This window comes from Carcharhinus amblyrhynchos, chromosome 28 (assembly GCF_965287045.1).
Source record: "Carcharhinus amblyrhynchos chromosome 28, sCarAmb.v2.hapA, whole genome shotgun sequence".
Lineage (NCBI taxonomy): Eukaryota > Metazoa > Chordata > Chondrichthyes > Carcharhiniformes > Carcharhinidae > Carcharhinus > Carcharhinus amblyrhynchos.
The window spans coordinates 16780867-16798088 of record NC_137351.1 but is presented as its reverse complement, the minus strand read 5'-3'; the positions used below and the strand labels follow the sequence as shown (position 1 = coordinate 16798088).

General features: G+C 39.6%; 1 protein-coding gene across 3 annotated transcripts in view; it reads left to right on the top strand.

The window, feature by feature from the left end:
- trpm7 (transient receptor potential cation channel, subfamily M, member 7) overlaps positions 1 to 17222 on the top strand; it is a 144524-nt gene that overhangs the window by 113826 nt on the left and 13476 nt on the right. For all 3 annotated transcript variants that reach the window (XM_080214103.1, XM_080214104.1, XM_080214102.1), the window contains 6 exons: positions 2173 to 2198; positions 3229 to 3282; positions 3695 to 3745; positions 3840 to 3905; positions 7677 to 7960; positions 16854 to 16936. In XM_080214103.1, the coding sequence (XP_080070229.1) occupies positions 2173 to 2198; positions 3229 to 3282; positions 3695 to 3745; positions 3840 to 3905; positions 7677 to 7960; positions 16854 to 16936 (564 nt within the window). The remainder of the gene's footprint in view (positions 1 to 2172; positions 2199 to 3228; positions 3283 to 3694; positions 3746 to 3839; positions 3906 to 7676; positions 7961 to 16853; positions 16937 to 17222) is intronic.

Here is a 17222-nt window from a genome sequence, read left to right as displayed (position 1 = left end):
TGGTGAGACCACACCTGGAGTATTGTGTAAATATTGGACCCGTTATTTAGAGAAGGATGTACATGCTTTGGAAGCAGTTCACTTTAGTCAAGCTAAGGTTTACTAGACTAATATCTGGAATAGGTAGGTTGCCTAATGAGGAAAGTTGGATAGAATCATTGAATCTACAGCATGGAAACAGGCCATTTGGCCCAAACTGAATCATGCCGATCAAAATGCCCATCTAAGCTAACCCCATTTGGCCCATATCTCTCCAAACCTTTCCTATCCATGTATCTATCCAAATACCTTTTTAAACGTCAATGTCCCTGCCTCAACCACTTCCTCCGGCAGCTCATTCTACATCCGCACAACCCTCTGCGTAAAAAAAAAATTGCTCTTCAAGTTCCCATTGATTCTTTCCCTTCTTAACTTAAACCTATGTCCTCTAGTTCTTAATTCCCCAACCCTGTTAAAAAGACTGAGTGCATTCACCCTACCCATGACTCATATGATCTTATACACCTCTACCCTCAGTCTCCCAAAAGGATTCAATCTCTCCCTATAACTCAGTCTCTTGATTCCTGGCAACATCCTTGTAAATCTCTTCTCCACTCTCTCTAGTTTAATACCATCTTTCCTATAGCAAGGCGACCAAAACTGAACACGATACTCCAGATGTGGCCTCACCGACGTCTTGTACAACTGCAACATAACTTCCCAACTTCTATACTCAATGTCCTGACTGATGAAGGCCAACATGCCAACAGCTGTTTTCACTGCCCTATCTACTTGTGATTCCACCCTTCTAGAACTGTGCAGCTGACCTCCAAGGTCCCTGTGTTTTACGATACTGCCCAAGGTCCTGCCATTCACTGTAAAAGTCCTACCTTGAATTGACTTTCCAAAATGCAACATCTCACATTTATGTGTATTGAACTCCATTTGCCGTTTCCCAGCCCACTTGCCCAGCTGATCAAGCCTAGGCTTGTATCTGCTGGAATTAGAAGAGTAAGAACCAACTTGATCAAAACCTTTAAGATCCTGAAGGAACTTGTCAGAGTGGATGTGGGAAGAATCCTTTTGGGAGAATCTAGAACGAGGCATCATTGTTTCCAAATAAGTGGTTGCCCATATAAGACCAAGATGAGGAGAAATCTTTGCTCTGAGGGTGTGGGTCTTTGGAACTCTTCTTCAAAAGGTGGTGGAAGCAGAGTCTTAGAATATTTATAAGGCAGAGTTAAATAGATTCCTGATGAGTAAGGAGGTGAAAGGTTATGGGCAGATTGGCAAGAATGTGGAGTTGAAGTTACAGCAGATCAGCTATAATCTTATTAAATGGCAGAACAGGCTCTCAGGAGTGGATGGTGTACTCATAATTTGTATGTTTGTATGTAAATAGTTTTGTTCGAGTATTGCATTATGCTGCTTGCTTGAAGTTACCAATGTAAATTATTGGCAGGGATTCTCCTTTACAGTTGCAGCCTACAGTATTAACATGGTACTGTTTGAATGCACCCACATGTACTGGCTATGACCCTATTGATCTTCTGAGTACAATTCTTTTCCTGCCCTGATACCTACAATGTCAATATCACTGATAATTCTCATTTGCTAATTTGCAACATTGAGCATGATTTAGTTAAGTAAACTAGTAAATATGGGCCATGCTATTCAACTTTGGCAAACAAAGAATGTTTTAAGTTTAAGGATGAGAAGTTTATCTATTTCAGATTTACAATATTTTTAGTTATACTCTCCTTGAAGAACTGAAATTAAAAATGTTAATATTTTCAGATCAAAGTTATGGTTTAATTGGTAAAGCATCTATTCAAAAGGCTGGTTCATTCAGAAGTATTTACTCCATTATTTAGCTGCTGCAATAACAAAATCTCATTTCCTTAGAATAGGACATCTTTCTGTAAAGAAGAATGTCAGTTGTTACAGCATACAAGGCTAATTTGTTCAATGGTATAAATTTACAACAGTGGAAAGTAATGACTCAACTCAAATTTAATGTGTTGCATCAAATGTACTCATCAAAATTATTAAAACTTCAGTATGAGTGTCACATGGATTTTTAAGAAAACTACTTGAATAGATATCATGTTTCCATATGTTTACTTAATCAATTAAAATTAAATTGGTTTCAATATTGTTGGCCAGAAATAAACTCTTTATTCTGTATTTCAGGGCTACTGGTGAAGATGCCTTAAATGGTAAGCCTTAAATCCAAACTGAAATGTAATTAATGTCACTTGTTGTCCAAAATTTGTTGCATTTTAAGAATGTATGATCAATCATAATACTTTGTTGCAAGGCTGTGAGCCTTGGCTTTTGACTTTCTCCTTTTTTTTATGCTTTGATTATGGCACATCAATCTTGTTTTAATGTCCAAGCTACTTTGTACTTGTGCCCCACATTCTAATGAATACTAAATTGGTTGATGCTGAGAGCTCAAGTTGATTTATATAAGGGAAACAGTGTATTTTGTTAATATTCAGGATCTGGCATAAACTTCTGAGACCTAATTCCAATAAGCCTTTTACAACTAAGCGCCTTACAATTTGTTTTCTGCTCTGTAAGTGAATGTGCCTTACTTTAAAGGCATAATTGCATTCCTTCTCTTTTTAAGTGAATTTTGGAACATGCCCTTTACAAATACTTTAATCCTTTTCTTTCATTAACTTTGTTTTAATATTGCAGTGCTCTTTCTACACAACTGATTTGCCCCATACAGGCAAAACATCAGCAACTCATTTCAAGCAGGTCATTTTGCATATCTTAGTTGTTTGGGAAATAATCCTTCTACCCTCATTATGTGCATTGTGTGTCAAAAATCTGCCCCGGGTTTTGAGCAACACCTGAAGTATTTATACAAGACCAGCTATCTGCAGAAGTTACCTTTACAACAAAACTATCACTCAGTCAAAGAACACAGCAGAGATCTTGCTTATAGTCACAAGTGTGATAATATTTACCACCAATAACTTGCTGCTTCGTTATTTCACAGAAATTGCAGGTTATTCTGCAGATACCATTGTGTAAATGTGTTTACAATATCTATACTAAAACACCAAATGGTATGTAAGATTCAAAATAATGTGTATTATTAAAAATAAGGTAAATGGTTTTCATGCAGTCTACGTATTCTGGTATGTGTTCCGAGCCCCTCTGTTTTATTAAAGTCTAGTGTAGCAGTTCCTTATTTATATATATTTTAATGTTTTTAATTTCCATTTGTTTCAGCACAACACTTTTACAATGCTCATCAATCTCATGGAAGGCACAAGAAAATGGGAGGTGAGATCTACTGATATTTTCTCTCAGCTTTTTACACCAAATAGTGAACTAAAACGTGCTGCCCATTTGTTTTTGGAACGAAGCAAAGTTTTTGAAGAGTTGCATTCTTCAGGGACAACTATAATCTTATTCCCATATTTGTGGAAAGAAAACTTCTCTTCTGTCACAAGAATCCAGTTATAGAACCTACAGTGCAGAAGGAGGCCATTCAGCCCATTGAATCTGGACACTCCACAATCCCATCCAGGCCCCATCTCCATAACCCCATGCATTTTGCCCTAGCTAGTCCTCTGACACTAAGGGGAAATTTAGCATGGCCAATTTCCCTGACATTAAGGGGCAATTTAGCAAGGCCTATCCACATCTTTAATTGAAAAGGATTAAATCATATTTTTCTTTTTCCACCTCTTAGTGATTGGGTCTCCTTTCAAGCCTGTACTGGATGTAAATTATTACTATTCAGGTCAGTATTACAGAAATATAAACATTACACATATTTAGTGATAAATTCTCAATGAATTGACTAATTGAGATTTGTGTATCTTTATTTTTAACAGCCGTTGAGAGGAATAATTTGATGAGGCTTTCTCAGAGCATTCCATTTACTCCTCTCCCAAACCGAGGTGAGTGGAATTAGGACTGAAACTAGACAGAACTGATTAATTTTGGCCAGTGCAATACATTTAGTCATTCATTCCAGCTAACACATCCTTTGTTCTACATACAGCATCTTCTGCTGAGTTTATACAAACTTAAATTACTTCCTGGGGAACCCATTGTGATCTACATGCAAAATATCAACATCCTGAAGACAACATCTGCAGCCTTAGACATTTACCTAAAAAATAAATTCATCCTTAAATATTCCCACAATCTGTTAGTTTACTACTACTGTCTCTCAATTTTCATTTTCAATTTATTTTCTCACTTATCTATCAGATGACAATGCACTGTCACAAGTCAATTATTTTTGTCTATTTGTGATGTTTCTGCACACTGCGATGGAGAGGTTACGTACAGATTAGCTCCTTGTGGAACTGTATCACCAATGGCTAGAACATGCACAAGCACATAGTGGCAATTTGCTGTTTTGTTTTTTTTTCCTGTGTGAATTGCCTTAACCATTTTTGTTTTTGCTCCCAATGATGTAGATAAACTTTGATCATTATGTGGGAAGTGGTAGATATGAACCCCTAATTTTGTTGTTCAAGGTGGAGCACAACAGATTTCCAAAATAAAGCTGTACTGTACAGTGTATTTTTAACAGCTGTTAGTTCTAGTATTGTTTGCGTTCGATTATGCTGATAAGAGATTTTTTTCCTAAAAGACTATTCCAGTCAACCCACTCGGCAGGTCTGTTTCGGAACAGAAAGACATCATGTCCTTCTGGCAACCTCCACCCTTAATCAAAAATATTAGATTTTATCCATTATATAACTAAGATTTCTCTTTTTTAAAGAGAATGCTACAATTGGCTTTATGTTCATTGTCTAAATACAGCACACACGTTGTAGAAAGATATCAACATCAACCTTGACTCGGTTGTAATATTGCGATTTCTGAGGGTGTAATGAATTTTTGACACGCTCCTGAAAGTTGAGCCCCAAAATAAATCTCCATCTCTCATTCCTTTGCCACTCACTGATTAGAAATAAGTATCGCCCGTTTAAAACTGACTCTTTTTTATTCAAGGGATAAGTGTCTTTGGATCTCTTGTCCTGGAAGCAGAATCTTTGAATGTTGTTAAGGCAAATGTGAATAGATCTTTAATAAGCAAGGATGGTAGGTTATTGGGGTTGACAGGGTGCAGGTTTGAGGTTACTATCAAACCAGCTATGATCTTACTAAATGTTGGAATAGGTTTGAGGGGCTGAAAGGCCATATTTATATAAATCTGTGTCCACTGATTACTGACATGAAAAGATTTCTCCCCCCTTATTCTAATCAAAACCTTCACTATTTTGAACATCTTAATTATATCTCCCCTTACAATCACTGTCCAAGTAACTGATGGCCACCGTATTTGAAATTCTAGTAAAACTCCTCTGCATCAGAATTGGACACGTTTTTTAAATTATACCAGTTAGTTATACTGTGTTTCTTCATTCTTCCTATTAAAATCCATCATTTCATGTACCTCAAAGTGCACCTGCTGTGTGTCTGCTTGTTTGAGTACTCTGTCTTTTCAATGCATGTGGTGATATAATTGTAAATTTTTTACAATTCCTGTCAAAACGTGAAGAGGCCAAGATGAGCAGCTATTTAACTTTTGGAGTAAATGATTTAAGATGTTTTATGGGAAATTTTTTTTATGAAGTACTTTATTTATCCCTGTTACCAAAGCATATGGGGATGAATTTGTGTTGCTTGCTGGGTGAGCTGACTGACATTCGCAATCAGGGCAATATATATCTTTCCATGGTATATAAAATGTTGATTTCCATAAGTACAACTCAAAGGAATTCCCAGCAGAAATTGTGAAATGTGGTGAGTATAGTGAAAGTGTGTGTAGAGAATGTGTCGCTCGTCTGCAATGTGTAAAAATCTTTGCTTCATCAGTGGTGTGCAAACTTAGTTTAGAACACCATCTACTGGAAACGGATTGCATGTCGATTCTGTGGGTGATCTCTGTTTGAATTATATATCCCACTTCATACAATGCAGAAAAATGGCAGTGAATTTGCAACAAGTAAAACCTTTTGCTAAAAATATAGGTGAAGAACATAAGCCTAAAATGCAGTAAATGAAAATCATTTAATGGACAGCAGTGGGAATAAATCGGTAATTTTTAGCTGAGTAGGCTGTTGCTAGTGGAGTGATGGTGGGGAGCATGGATGATGAGAAGAGTATAACATTACCCAAATTTACTGATAATATGAAGCTAGGTGGGAAAGTTGTTAGGACAGCAGCTACAATGGGGTATATGAGATTTAGTGAGTGGCTCAGATGACAAATTAAGTATTGTTGGAGGAAATGTGAAATCATCGACTTTGGTAGGAAAACCAGAAGAGGTGGGGAGAGGGGAGGTTTGCAATGCAACACATGTTAATGGGATTAATTCCTGGATATGAGGCTCCCTTATGAAGAGAAACCAAGTAGAATGGAGTGTCTGAAATATAGTTCCTACACCCATCAGTCAGTCTTTGCAAATCTGAACCTGCACCTTCTGGGGAGGGAGGGAGGTGATGGTGGTGGTGGTTAGGTTAGATAAGTGGGGTTATTGGGGTGGGGGGAGGGGGGGTGGTAGGTGTTAGGGCTTGGGTGGGATTGTGGTTGGTGCAGACTTGATGGGCCAATTGCAGGTAATTCCTATATGATTCTCCTCCTAGCATTGTATTTTTTCAATCGGAACTGCAGCCTTATAACCACTACATCATATTCCCAGCAGAGTAATTCTGTATTATTTCTAATAGTCCTCTTGTGCATCTTGTTTCTTTTCTTAAAGTATTACATCTTGTTTCCAAATCCTGTGCTGAATTAGTTCAAATTTCCCTAATTGTATTAGTTAGCGTATATAAAGATAGTGGTCCCAGATCTGTTTAGGTTAAACCCATCCATCCTTAATAAGTCCCATCTCCGAGAGAACAGATTGCAATGTCTGTCTTGAGAATCTGAAGCTCTTTCACTGGAACCATATCTGTGGCTACACATTAACTTACTATTACCTCTTGAATTAGATTTTAAGGGGGGAAGGGAATTAAGGGTTGTGGGGATAGGCTGGGAAAGCAGAGGTGACGTTTATCAGCCATGTTCTTTTTGAATGACAAGGCACGTTCAAGGGATTACATGCTCTACTCCTGCTTCTGATTCTTATTGTTCTTAAATATTAAGGCTAGAAATAACAGGAGCAAGAGAGCAAAGATTAGCCTAATGCTAACCTTGAATTTTAAAGAAAACAAGTTTCTGGAAGGAATGCAGGGAACATTCAGATTTGGGATCCTTGGGAAAACATGTAGTTTAGTCAGAGACTGAGAATTCCTACATAAAAATGCAAGTGCTTGTGAAACTCAGCAAGACTAGAAGCATCTGTGGAGAGACCGCATTAAATGTTTCAAATAAAATGTGACTCTTTGCAAGTTCCATAGCAGAGTCATTTTGGACTGTGAAGCATTAATTCTGTTACTCTGCTCATAGATGCCACTAGGCCTGCTGAGTTTTTCTGGCATTTTGTTTTTATTTTGCTGAGAATTTCTGTTGATTTCAATACAAAAATAATGATCTGGAGTTGTTTTTGAAGTATCATATATTTGCAATTTAGAAGGAACACATGAAGTAAGTGCAGGCAAACAATGTAACATAAAATCAAGATACAAAAAGGTGATCACCTGTTCCTCTGTTGTTTCATTGTGGACCTGTTTTGAACTTTCTCACACTTTGTTTCTTTCATGTTGAAGGTGAACCTGTGACTATATATAGGCTAGAGGAGAGCTCACCAATCAGTCTCAACAATAGCATGTCTTCCTGGTCACAGCAAGGGCGATGTGCCAAAATTGAGTTCTTAAGCAAAGAAGAAATGGGAGGTGGCTTGCGACGAGCATTGAAAGTGGAATGCACGTGGTCTGAGTTTGATATTCTAAAACCAGGTCAGCTGTATATTGTGAAATCTTTCCTTCCTGAAGTTGTAAACACATGGAAGAGAATTTACAAAGAAGATACCGTGTTGCATCTGTGTTTGAAGGTAAATGCTCATTATTCTTCAAGATATATAATTGTTTTGTTTACACCAAAGTACTCAGTTCTTCAGGGAGTTGGTGGTAGCTCTCAATATTTAAACTTTGCAGTAGTGCTGCTGATTTTTCCTTCTGATTTTATTATACCCCTTGCAGTAATTATTAAGATTTAAAATCCAGTGACTATTAACTCACAGAAAATATGCTGGCTCAATTCTTCAGCTAAAAATTAAATTTTTGTTCTATTTTATGATTGCAATTTTTCATTTGGGGCGCAGTTACAGATCTCAGTTTGTTTGAAAATATTTTTTGGAAGAAGTGTACAAAAAATCCTGGAGTTGTATACGTTTAGTGTTTCCTTCTGGTATTTACTGTGCCTAGCTGGCTGGTGAAACTTTCACAGCGTTACATGAAAATTTAATAGAGAACAGTTATATTTTCTGTTCGTTTTAGATTTTGCTACTGGAAAATGCATGCGACTAAAATGTATTTTTAACAACGTGCAAGTCTGGCATACTGATCAGGGATTTCAGTGCTGGGAAATCAAATCCCTTAAACTCACAATGTTAGTGTCATGTCAGATATTCACGGCATAACCTACAAAACAAAGCTCTTTGAATTTAGCTGTGACCCTGGAAGGCCCTGTCTGTCTCACAAGCTAATCTTTCCTTTTCTCTGTTGCTGTTTAGGGTGCGGTGGCTAGTTAGTGCCAGTTAGGGTGGGGCAGTTGGTTGGTCACATTTATAGCCCACTGGGAGCTGGACTGAGTTTGATAGTCGCCACTATCACAAGATGGTTGCGTTTAAAAATCATTTTGAAATTGAAACTTGAAAATCGAGGATGTAACTAGTAGAGTTGACCAGGGAGAACCAGTGGATGCGGTTTATTTAGACTTTCAGAAGGGCTTCACAGGGACTCCCACAGCAGATTACTATATGAAGTTAAAGCACATGGGATTGCGAGTAATGCCTTGAGATGGATAGAAAGCTAGTTAGCAGATAGGAAGCAAAGAGTTGACATAAATGGGTCTTTTTCCGCTATGGCGGGCAGTGACTGATGCAGTATTGCAGGGATCAGTGCTAGGGACCCCAGCTGTTAACATTATGTATTAATGATTTGGACAAGGGAACTAAATATATTATCTCCAAATTTGCACATGATACAAAGTTGGGTGGGAGGGTGAGCTGTGAGGAGGATGCAGAGATGCCTCAGCATGAATTGGACAGGCTGAGCGCATGGCATCTGCATGGAAGATGCAGTATAATGTGGATAAACACAGTAAGAAGTCTCTCAACATGAGCTTTCGGAGCACTGCTCCCTCATCAAGTGAATGCAGAGCAGCACTCCGAAAGCTCATGCTACCAAATAAACCTGTTGGACTTTAACCTAGTGTTTGGGGGCGTTTAAGAGATCCATGGATAGGTTTATGGATGGAAAGGGATTGGTTTAGGTTAGAGGGTCATTGCTTTTTAATTGGTCGGCGCAACATCGTGGGCCGAAGGGCCTGTTCTGCACTGTAATGTTCTATGTTCTATGTTCTTACTGCACTTACCCCAGTCCAATGTCGGCATTTCCACAGTGTGGATAAATGTGAGGTTAACAACTTTGGTAACAAAAATAGGAAGACTGAATATTATTAGAATTGGTATAAATTGAGAGATACTTAGTGAGATCTTGGAGTCCTCATGCATCAGTTGCTGAAAGTAAGCATGCAGGTATAGCAGGCAGTAAAGAAGGCAAATAGTATGCTGACCTTCATAGCAAGATGATTTGAGTATAGGAATAGGGATGTTTTGATGCAATTGCATAATTCATTGGTGAGGCCACACCTGGAGTATTGTGTGCAGTTTTGGTGTCCTTATCTGAGGAACGATGGTCTTGCTATAGATGTAGTGCAGTGAAGGTTTACCAGGCTGATTCCTGGGATGCTGGGACTGACGTACAAGGAGAGATTCAGTCATAAGGATTATATCCTTCGGAGTTTACAGTGAGAGGAGATCTCATAGAAACTTACAAAATTCTAACAGTATTAGACAGGATGGAATTTAAAAGAATGTTCCTGTTGATGGGGAATCCAGAACCAGGGGTCATAGTTTGAGGGTAAGGGGTAAACCTTATAGAACTGAGGTAAGAAGAAATTTCTTCACCCAGAGGGTGGTGAATGTGTGGAATTCACTACCAGAGAAAGTAGTTGAGGTCAGAATATTGTGAGATTTCAAGGAGGATTTAGAGATAGCTTTTGCGGTGACAGGGATCAAGGGATATGGGAGAGGTGGGGGAGGCAGGATCAGGGTATTGAATTCAATGATCAGCCATGATAATGAATGGTGGAGCAGGATCAAAGGGCCGAATGGCTTATTCCTCTTCTATGTATGTTTGAAAAGGACAAAGACTTTTTAATCTGATCAGTTGTGTGCTATAGGTGTGATGAGGAGCATGCTGGTTACACTTTGAATTTGGAATGCATTTTCACAAATTCAAAAGATATAGGAGCAGAATTAGGCCATTCAGCCCATCAAGTCTGTGCTGCCATTCAATATGGCTGATATGCTCCTCATCCCCATTTTCCTGCCTGCTTCCCCCATAACCCTTCAACCGATTGCCAATTAATCTAACTCCTCAAATTTACTCTGTCCCAGCATCCATCGGGTAGTGAATTCCACAGATTCACAATCCTTTGGGAGAAGTAGTTTCTCTTCAACTCTGTTTTAAATTTGCTACCCCTTATCCTAAGCTTATGATCCTTCATTACCTGAAATTTTGGTCATGCAATGTTAAATGTCACAACCAATGGAAAACTGCCAAACTTATTTCAACCTACATAATACCATGTGTTTGTCCTTTTAAGATGACATCAAACTAGAATTCATTAGTTTCAGGTGCTGTGTGTTTAAAGGTCCAATTTGAGCACAGAAGGATCTTTTGCATTTTGGACAGGTGTATTGTTGATGCAGAAAGGATGCTTGTGGTTCTGAAAGTTTCTGTTTGACCAGTGCAACTCTGTCCCTAGGTGAACACATGAATTAGGAGCAGGAGTAGGCCGTTTGGCTCCTTGAGCCTGCTCTGGCATTCGATAAGATCATGATTCATCTGATTGTAACCTTAACTCCAGACTATGTTGGATTGTAAATGTCAAAGGATGCAAATAATTGCAGATGTCAGTGTAAACAAATAATTGGAAAATAACCTAAAAATTGATTTAGGATTTCAGAGGAAGCCCTGTCACATCAGGTGGCCGTGTTCAAGCTTCAGGCCTGGAGCTTTCTAGACTGACGTTTCAGATCAGTCTTTCAGATGTGACATTAAAACAAGGCCCAGGCTGCCTCTGAATTTGAAAGATCCTACAGCACTCTTTGAAATAGAGTTAGGTGTCCTGGCCAATATTTATCCTTCTAACAGTATCACCAAAACACATTATCTGATGCTTTATCTCATTGCTGAAATAGACAGACTTCTAATCAGTAAGGGAATCAAGGGCTATGGACTAAGGCTGGAAAGTGGAGCTGAGGATCATCATATTAGATCAATCATGATCTCATTGAATGGCAGAGCAGACTCGATGGGCGAAAGTCTACCGCGGCTACTACATCTTATGGTCTTATGCTGTTTGTGACATCTTGCTGTGCACAGGTTAAGTGCTATGTCTGACTGCATTGCAACACTAGCTACATGTCAAAAATAACTTAATTATGAAACGTTTGGGGATGTCTTAAGATTGTGATAGACCCATAAGTTCTTTTACTTCATGTACTGCTCCTGTGCTTTTTACGAAGGTGTGCCAACAGTTTTCCACACTTGCTGTAGAAAGGTTCAAAGCTGGCATGCATGTGATCAAGCATAGAATAGATTTCATACTTCTTGTTTGTACAGAATGGTCAGTTCTGACCAGAATAATACCAAAACAAAATGCACAGTTACATAAGGAATGCTGACTTATTTTTAGTGTTCAAATAGTCACACCTCCAGGGCACCAAAAAAACCACACACTTGCATGCTGCCTTGCTATCTCCTTCAAACATGATCCAGCCCCAGGATAACTTCAATGTGAGTCAATGAATCTGGACCCTGTTAACTTCCACCATCGTTGGGATGGGAGAATGGCTAACAAATTATTCAAGATGACAACACTCTGCTGATTTATCTGGAGGGTTGTGACAAGTGGTGTTCCTCAGGAATCAGTGCCTTTGCTGTTTGTAATATATGTAAATGATTTGGAGGAAAATGTAACTGGATTGATTAGTAAGTTTGCAGACAACACAAAGATGGATTTGTGGGTAGCAATGAGAACCATCAGGGGATACAACAGGATATAGATCACTTGAGCAGAGAGATGACAGTCTGGCAGCATCTGTAGAGAAGGACTGACTTAAAATCCCATCAGGGGCAATTTGGAAATTAGATTTATCTAATTGAAATTATATCATGTTTTATTTAAAATAGTTTTCTTGAATAGAGTCACTTTTTAGTAATGTTATAACTCCAGGAAAAAGCTTTATGTGCTTGTGTGAACTGGAAGAAAAACTACCTCTTTTCTATCACATCTCCTTGGGGTAGCACTATGGTACAGTGGTTAGCACTGCTGCATGGGTGACTGTGTGGAGTTTGCATGTTCTTTGTGTCTGTGGGTTTCCTCCGGGTGCTCTGGTTTCCTCCCACGGTCCAAAGATATGTTGTTCCTTTGTTTAAGAAGGGTAGCAAAAATAATCCATGTAATTACAGGGCTGGTGAGCCTTACATCAGTGGTAGGGAAATTATTGGAGAGGATTCTTTGAGATAGGATTTATTCCCACTTGAAAATAAATGGACGTATTACTGAGAGGCGACATGGTTTTGTGAAGGGGAGATCGTGTCTCACGAACTTGATCGAGTTTTTCGAGAAAGTAACAAAGGTGATTGAGGGTAGGGCAGTGGATGTTGTCTGCGTGGACTTCACTAAGGCCTTTGACAAGGTCCCTCATGGCAGACTGATGCAGAAGGTGAAGTTGTATGGGATCAGAGGTGAGCTCGCAAGGTGGATACAAAACTGGCTCAATCAAAGAAAACAGGGTAGCAGTGGAAGGGTGTGTTTCTGAATGGAGGGTTGTGACAAGTGGTGTTCCTCAGGAATCAGTGCCTTTGTTGTTTGTAATATATGTAAATGATTTGGAGGAAAATGTAACTGGATTGATTAGTAAGTTTGCGGACAACACAAAGATGGATTTGTGGGTAGCAATGAGAACCATCAGGGGATACAACAGGATATAGATCACTTGAGCAGAGAGATGACAGATGGAGTTTAATCCAGATAAATGTGAGGTAATGCATTTTGGAAGGCCTAATACAGATAGGAAATATGTAGTAAATGGCAGAACCCTTAAGAGTATTGATAGGCAGGGGGATCTGGGTGTACAGGTACACAGGTCACTGAAAGTGGCAATGCAGGTAGAGAAGGTAATCAAGAAGGCATACGTCATGCTTGCCTTTGTCGGCCGGGGTATTGAGTTTAAAAATTGGTAAGTCATATTGCAGCTTTATAGAACCTTAGTTATGCAGCACTTGGAACATAGTGTTCAATTCTGGTCACCACACAACCTGAATGATGTGGAGCTTTGGAGAGGGTACAGAAAAGATTTACTGGGATGTTACCTGATATGGAGGGCATTAGCTATGAGGAGAGGTTGGAGAAACCTGGTTCATTCTCACTGGAGTGACGGAGGTAGAGGGGAGACCTGATAGGAGTCTACAAGATTATGAGAGGCATGGACAGAGTGGATAGTCAGAAGCTTTTTCCCAGGATGGAAGAGTCAATTACTAGGGGACACATGTTTAAGGTGCGAGGGGCACGGTTTAAGGGAGATGTACGAGGCAGATTTTTTACAGAGTGGTGGGTGCCTGGAACTTGTTGCCGGGGGAGGTAGTGGAAGCGGAGACGGTAGTGACTTTTAAGGGGCGTCTTGACAAGTACATGAATGGGATGGGAATAGAGGGCTGTGGTCCCCGAAAGGGTAGGGGGTTTTAGGTAAGTTGGACAGCATGGTCAGTGCAGGCTTGGAGGGCTGAAGGGCCTGTTCCTGTACTGTAATTTTCTTATTCTTTGATATGCAGCTTAGGTGGATCGGCCGTGCTGAATTGCCCCTTAGTGTCCAAAGATGCGTACGTTAGGAGGATTAATACATGCATAGGGCTATGAGGATAGGGTAGATGGTGGGCTTGGGTAAGATGCTTTGTTAGAGAGACGGTGTAGTCTTGATGAGCTGAATGGCTTCTTTCTGCAAGTACGGACTCTGTTATCCTGCACCCAGCTTCCCCAAGCCCTGGAAGTTCCTGCATGCCGTTGGCAATGTGATAGAGTAGCATTGCATTACATCACATTGCCAAATAAACTACAATCAAAAATAGTGATAAAGAAATCATAGAAATAGAAATCATAGAAACCCTACAGTACAGCAAGAGGCCATTCCTCCCATTGAGTCTGCACCGACCAGAATCCCACCCAGGCCCTATCCCCATATCCCTACATATTTTACCCACTAATCCCTCTAACCTAAGCATTTCAGGACACCAAGAGCAATTCTAATCATGGCCAATCAACCTAATCTGCACATCTTTGGACTGAGAGAGGAAACAGGAGCACCCGGAGGAAACTCCTGCAGACGAGGAGAATGTGCAAACTCCACACAGATACTGACTCAAGCCGGGAATCAAACCCAGGTCCCTGGAACTATGAAGAGCAGTGCTAACCACTGTGCTACCCTCATACTTGTCATACTATTTTAAATAAACACTTGATGTGGTAAAGTGTTGCTCTGTGTTGCTTAATTTAAGTGAAACGTTAATCTAATTATTTAAGTCCAGGATGGGATAATACATTTAAAGGTGTTTGGTTAAAATTGTGCCGAGTTACTGCTTGGTCTTGACATGAAGCATTAAAGCGCGTCAAGGTAGATAAATCCCCAGGACCTGATGAAGTGTATCCCAGGATATTGTAGAAGGTGAGAGAAGTTGTTGTGGGTCCCCTAGGAAAGATATTTGAATCATCGTTAGTCACAGATGAAGTCCGAATATTGGAAGATGGCAAATGTGCCTTTGTTTAAGAAGGGCTGCAGGGAAAAGTCTGGCCGATGAATCTGGCATTTGTAGTGGGTAAATTGCTAGAAGGTTAAAAACTGGATAAAAACAAATTACTATGGATGCTGGAATTTGAAACCAAAAGAGAAAATGCTGGAAATTCTCAGCAGGTCTGACAGCAAAGAGCTGATGTTTTGAGTCCAGATGATCCTTTGTCAAAGCTGGGGCGTGTGGACTCGAAACATCAGCTCTTTTCTTTCCTTACAGATGCTGCCAGATCTGCTAAGATTTTCCAGCATTTTCTCTTCAAGTTGTTAGAAAGCATTCTGAGAGATAGGATCTGCAGGCATTTGATTAGGGACAGTCAGCATGCTTTGAGAGTGGAAAATCATGTATCACAAATTTGATTTGAGTTTTTTGAAGAGGTAACCAAGAAGGTAGGTGAGGACAGTACAGTTGATGTTGTCTACATGGACTTTAGCAAGACCTTTGATAAGGTACAGCATGATGCATACGGTTGAATCTCACAGGATCCAGGGTAAGGTGGCTGAACGGACACAAAATTGGCTTGATGACAGAAGACAGAGGGTGGTTGTAGAGGGCCGGTTTTCAAACTGGAGGCCTGTGACCAGTAGTGTGCCTCAGGGATCTGGGTCCCCTGTTATTTGTCATTTATATTAATGATTTGGATGAGAATTTAGTAGGCGTGGTTAGTAAATTTGCAGATGACACCAAGATTGCTGGCATAGTGGATAGTGAAGAAGGTTATCTAGGATTGCAATGGGATCTTGATCAATTGGGCCAGTGGGCTGATGAATGGCAGTTAGAGTTTAATTTAGATAAATGCGAGGTGATGCATTTTGGTAGATCAGACCAGGGCAGGACTTAGTTAATGGTAGAGTGTTGGGGAGAATTACAGAACAAAGAGACCTAGGGGTGCAGGTTCATAGTTCCTTGAAAGTTGAGTCATAAGTAGACAAGGTGGTGAAGAAGGCATTCAGCATGCTTGGTTTCATTGAAAACAGGAGTTGGGACGTCTTGTTGAAATTGTACAAGACGTTGATACGGCCACACTTGGAATACTGTGTACAGTCCTGGTCTCCTATTATAAAAATGAGATTATTAAACTAGAAAGAGCGCAGAAAAGATTCACTGGGACCTAATGGTTTGAGTTATAAGAAGAGACTGAATAGACTGGGACTTTTTCCCCTGGAATGTAGAAGGCTTAGGGGTGATGTTATAGAAGTCGATAAAATAATGAGAGGCATGGATAAGGTAGATAGTCAACATCTTTTCCCAAAGGTAGGAGAGTCTAAAACTAGAGGTTTAAGATGAGAGGGGAGGGGGGATAAATTTTTTTCACACACAGGTTGGTGAGTGTCTGGAACGAGCTGCCAAAGGCAGTAGTAGAAGCAGGTACCATTTTGTCTTTTAAAAAGCATTTAGACAGTAACATGGGTAAAATTGGTATAGAGGGATATGGGCTAAATGCAGGCAATTGGTGCTCTCTTAATGGTTAAAAACTGGGTGGCGTGAACAAGTTGGGCCGAAGGGCCTTTTTCCACACTGGAAACCTCTCTGACTCTATACAGTTTTTAAATTTTTAGCTGTGACTGAGATTGTAGAATTGCAAAAGTCGCTGCTTGACTGTTATCTATCAGATTTAAAAATCATCAGTTGTTGGTATCTGTTTGACGAAAGAAATAAACAATATATCTGACCTTACATTCCCAAAGCCAACTCAAATAACAGCAGTGACTACTGTTGGAGTGTGTACTCCAGAATATTTTAACTTGTAATAGATGCCTTGTGTTTTTGGAACTTACACGGTTCTAATTGGTGTCTCGTCCCCAGGAGATTCAGCAGCAGAGGGCAGCACAGAAACTTGCTTTTGCCTTCAATCAAATGAAACCAAAGACCATTCCGTATTCTCCAAGGTGAGGAGAAATAATTGGGTCATTATCTATAAAATATATATAAAACTCTTGCACATACTCCCTGCCGACTTTTCCCATGATAAGCTTTATTAATTATAAACTATAACTTTCTATTATAAATAAATCTAAAGGCAATGTAGAAGTTGTTGAGCTATAATTTTGCCCTGTCCAGAGTCTAGGACTAGAACAAAGAGAAAGTAAAGCACAGAAACAGGCCGTTCGGCCCTCCAAGCCTGTGCTGATCATGATGCCCTAAATGAAAAAATCTTCTGCCCTTATTTGGTCC